This window comes from Ipomoea triloba, chromosome 1, assembly GCF_003576645.1.
Source record: "Ipomoea triloba cultivar NCNSP0323 chromosome 1, ASM357664v1".
In the NCBI taxonomy this organism is placed as follows: domain Eukaryota; kingdom Viridiplantae; phylum Streptophyta; class Magnoliopsida; order Solanales; family Convolvulaceae; genus Ipomoea; species Ipomoea triloba.
Window position 1 is genome coordinate 3,579,843 of NC_044916.1, and position 5,137 is coordinate 3,584,979.

General features: G+C 34.6%; 1 protein-coding gene across 1 annotated transcript; it reads left to right on the forward strand.

Annotated features, from left to right (window-relative positions):
- Positions 1-320: 320 nt before the first annotated feature.
- LOC115995934 (epoxide hydrolase A-like) lies at positions 321-2,333 on the forward strand (the record flags this gene model as incomplete). Its single annotated transcript, XM_031235084.1, has 3 exons — positions 321-494; positions 875-1,110; positions 1,913-2,333. Coding segments are annotated over 3 exons (666 nt in total), but the record flags the coding sequence as incomplete, so codon positions are not given.
- Between the last annotated feature and the right edge of the window lie 2,804 nt (positions 2,334-5,137).

Below are 5,137 nucleotides of genomic sequence, written 5' to 3' on the forward strand. Positions count from 1 at the left end.
CCTTTATTATGGCCGCTTTATTCTGTCTCCACTTATGAAAGGTCAAGCCGACACAATAGGCATTGTGATGCGAAGAGCTTTGCTTGGGGAAATAGAAGGAACATGTATCACACGTGTAAAATCTGATAAAGCCCCGCATGAATATCCTACCATAGCGGGTATTCAAGAATCGGTACATGAGATTTTAATGAATTTGAAAGAAATTGAATTGAGAAGTAATCTATATGGAACTTGTGACGTGTCTATTTGTGTCAAGGGTCCTGGATACTGTTACTGAATATACGGAGTATATAATATATGTGTGTATGTAACTATGTATTTGCCAGGTGTTTGTGATTGGCAAGGATTTTGGAGTTTTTGTTCTGTCATACTTTTGCCTTCTCCATGAGGAGAGGGTCTCTGGGTTTGTTACACTGGGCATGCCACTGGCAGCTGGGACTGGTATTGCACAAAACATCAATCTGCCAGAAGGCTTCTATGTTTCAAGATGGAAGGTATGTTGTTTGCTCTTTCCTATAACAAGAATCATACACAATTAACTCATCAGTTTGCAGTTGTTGGGCTGTTAATGCTACGACCGGCTCTTGTGTTAGTCATATTAAAGAGTTATGGGGGAAACCGTAGCGAAGTTGGTCAGCTGTTGGCTTGGTAACTACAAGTTTCCAAGTTCGACTCTCAGTGAGAGCGGCCTATGGCCTTCTTAGTTTGAGCCAAGCACCCTTGGCTAGTTTACTTCCTTATGGTCCTTTGCTGGCTAAGGTCATAAGGTGGGCTTACCCAGTGTACACCCTCGGATAGTCACTGCAGGAAAGAAAAAATCATATATAGTTGAGGCATATATGGCTCAAACTCATAGTAGTGATTCGCTTTGCAGGAGCCTGGGCGAGCTGAAGCTGATTTTGGTCGCTTTGATGCTAAAACAGTTGTGAAGAATGTGTACATCCTTTTCTCCAGGAGTGAATTACCCATAGCTCATGAAAACCAAGAGATCATGGACATTGTGGAACCATCCACTCCTCTACCCCCTTGGTTCACTGAAGTAGACTTGGAAACCTATGGTGCTTTGTATGAGAAGTCTGGATTCAGAACTGCACTGAAGGTTCCTTACAGGTAATAGGATACTTCATTTGGTTTTTCCTTGGAAAAGCGGCATATCTGGTCCCCGAGTTATACTACATATATAAACTCAGTCCCATCCGTGTCTGTTTTTGGTCTGTCAATTATTCTCGAGTTGATCCTTTAAATTTGGACAAAAAGTATATTTAAAAAATGCTTAAATGGCATGGGTGAATATGGAAGCTTTATTTCATCTCATCACCCGCCCTTATATTTTCGTAGTATTTCAGTGAATTTATTTGACAAACTTTGAGTTCTAACATGATGGGGTAAACAAAGGCCATAATCCTCCAATATAGGAACTCAAAATTTGTCAAATAAATACATATAAGGGAAAAAAGAGGAAATTAAATTTCCATGTTTATCCTTGCCATTTAAGTTTTGTTTGTTTTTTTTTTTTTAATTAAATTTTTGACCAAATCTAATGAAATATTAATGATAATGACCAATTTGTCATTTTGGGAATGATTGGGGACCAAGAAATCAAGAATAGACATGGTGAATGGGTAAATCTATACAGGATATAACTCAAGTATCATGAACCAAATATGTCATTTTCCCTGCCTTCTCCTATAAAAGGGTTAGCAGCCTTTCATAGTCAACCATGGGTAATTAAACTAGTTAGACTTTCTTTTTGGTACCTTTAAAGGAAATAAGATTAAATCCGAGACTTCTTACATAAAGTCATATGCCACTAGACTACAAGCCTGTTGGTTGAACCGACTATAGACTAACAGACCTTGCTAATTTGACTTGTTTGCATATATATAATGTGTTGAATATCTTTCTCTTATAGGACATTTGGTGAGCAAATTGACCTTCCTGCTGACCCCAAAGTTGAAGTCCCAGGGCTGTTTATCATGGGGGAGAAGGATTATGCCCTAAAAGTTCCAGGCATGGAAGAGTACACAAGGAGTGGAATGTTGAAAGCTGTTGTGCCCAAATTGGAGACAGTGTTTATTGCCCAAGGAAGCCATTTTGTTCAAGAGCAGTTGGCTGATGAGGTCAATCAGCTTATCCTCAGCTTCGTCACTGCTCATTCCTCAGCTTAATATTGAATGCTTTTGAGATTACAAAAGTTAATATTGTCGAGCATGATGTATAATAAAAATAATAAATGTGTAAGTCCGACTAAAGTCGGACTATCGGATTAAACTTTTAGTTTAAATGGAATATATCTTTTTTAAGTAATAAGAGTCCATCATTGACTATTAAAATCAGAAGTTATGGTGCGCAGCTATCAATTTCCTAGTGATTTTCGTTCTTTCTGTGTTTAATTCAGTCAACCTTCACTACAGAATTTTTTTTTTTTTTTTTTTTGGAAATAGCAAATTTTGCCCTTTATGTTAGGGATGATAATTTCAATTCGCTCCGCGGTTATCTATTTGAATCCAATTTGCATGGATCGAGTTTTTTGGTTTATAGTGGGTAATGGATCATGATGAGTCTTACAAAAATTAAATGTGGCGGGTTGGGTTGGATGTGAATTTTGTATACAAAACTCACCTAAAACTCCACCTTACCTACCATGTGTGTGTATTGTAAATTTCCCTAGAATTCCATGCTATATTACTATTTTATCCTTCTTGTTATTATTATACAAGGACATTTTAGTCTTTATTTACTTCTTTCTTTTCAAATTTGGCAAAATCTTGTGTGAGACGGGTCGGGTCGGGTCAATGTGCAAATGTGATACTTATACGCACAAATGTCATACTTATATTATATCCTCAAATTTAATACTAATTATAAATAAAAAATTTGTTACTTATAATGACAAATGTAATACTTTTACATTTTGATTTAAAAGTGAACATTACTTATTATGGAAACTGTAATACTTTTGATGGAAAATATAATACTTTTACATCAAAATGCAAAATTATTACTATACATTATTTTTCTTCAAAAGTGTTACATGTTGCTTTATAAGTGACCAAAATTTTATTCCTAATTAGTATTACATGTGAGCATATAAGTATGACATTTGCATATTGATTCGACCCGTCCCGACCCCCGTGAGATGGTCTCATACATGTGTGACCTTTCAAATTTTAATCATTCTATTCACGCGAGATGGTCTCATACGTGTGTGACCTTTCAAATTTTAATCATTCTATTCATGCATACCAAACAATGTAATTTAAATTTCCACCTTTTCTTCTTCTTTTTTTTTTTTTACAAATTTTTTTTTTTGAATACTACTAACTCTATTAGAATGGTCCCGTATAAAGGGAAAGGTTTGATGCCACTAGATCATAATATTTCCTCATTCCAACCAAACACCCTCTTAAATGTTACAAACAGTGTTTGAATGGGGCAACTAGTTTTGATCATGAATGAGCAAATACAACCCTAAAATATCATAATTATATTACTAGATCCCTTAAATCAAAGATTATAAGCATTTTGACAATAATTTGTAGTATAAATAAGTATAGTATTCCTAACTCTTCAATTTATCTATTTCTTAGCTCTAACTTCAACTACAACTTTTATTTATTTAGCTTTTTGTCTTTTTCTTGTGTAATATTTAACAAACTACCCATGAAACTAAACTCTACTAAAAAAAATTATGTGTCATTTTATATATTTCTTGACTTTTAAACTAATCACGCACAAGGTTTAACAAACGTAAAGTCCTTTTAGGCCAATTTTTTTTTTTTTTTTGAAAAAATATATCATAAGTGATAATCAAATACATCTATCTATATTTTTATAATAAAATAAGATTTCATATGAGTATAATTATTATCTATTTCAACATTTAATTGGTTTACACAAAATAATTATTATCTTATTTAATTGATATTAGGATTTGTATGATTGGGGATAGAATTGTATTACAAATAGAATTCATATTGAAGTCTTTATCACTTGACTATACAATGTCTATACGGTACTAATTCTAATAATTATCATTTTGAAAAAAAAGAGGTTAATAATAATTTATAATAAATAATGTCTTATGTTAAAATCGATTAAAACACTTGCGTGAGATGCATTTCAAATATGTAGACAGTAAAACACATAAACAATTATCCAACTCTCGTATACTTTTGTAGAATGTAACAGAGACTAAATATATGGCATTAGCTGCAAACCAAACCAAACCAATAGATATTTTGAGTTTACAATCAATGTTGCAAAAATCGCGCCTAGGCGCTAGGCAGTGGTTGACCGCCTAAAATTTTTAAGCGGTTGGCCGCCTAGGCGCCGATTAGGTTGTTGCGGACTAGGCGGTTGTCTAGGCCGTCTATTAGTTATTTTTTCATGCTTTTTAAAATTGGTTATTTTGCTTAAATTGATACCATTTTTAGTGATATAATCCTAAATTGTTCAAATCAATCACAAACCTAAAAAATGTAATAAAAATTTTCAAAATTAGGTTCTCTAATATTAATATTTTGTGAGTTGTAACTTTGTCTTGTGTTTTGATTCTTTAAATCTTTATACAATTTACAATTCTAGATGTTTTTATGTTAATATTTAATATTTTAGTACTAACTATTAAAGTATTAGGGTTTGACTGCCAATGACGCGTGTAGCTGCAACCACGAAGTTCACGAAGACAATGATCATATCTTCAGAAGATGCATGGACGCATCCAACATTTGGAAAAACTTCCTGCCTAGGCACGAAAGAATTCGCCTCGAGAGACTTGACTTCACAACTTGGCTCTCAACTAACCTCGATGGTAAGGTTACGTTGTATCCAGGACCAAGAGAAATTGGAGCACCAGCCACGTGATCACTTTGTGGTGGCTGTGGAAGTGGAGAAATGAAGTTGCCTTTGAAGGTGCTACCAGGGACCTCAAATTCAAAATTGACTGGATTGGAGGACAAGATAGGGACGTTTGTAGAGCTTTTGCTAGAAACGATCCCCCAGGAAGCCTTCATGAGAAGTATTCTGAAAAAATAGCTCAAATGGCAGGCACAAACTCATGCATATGTAATTCTCAATGTAGACGGCTGTTTTAGAGGTGAGCACTGCCCTGCAGGGGGGGGGGGGGGGAAATCCT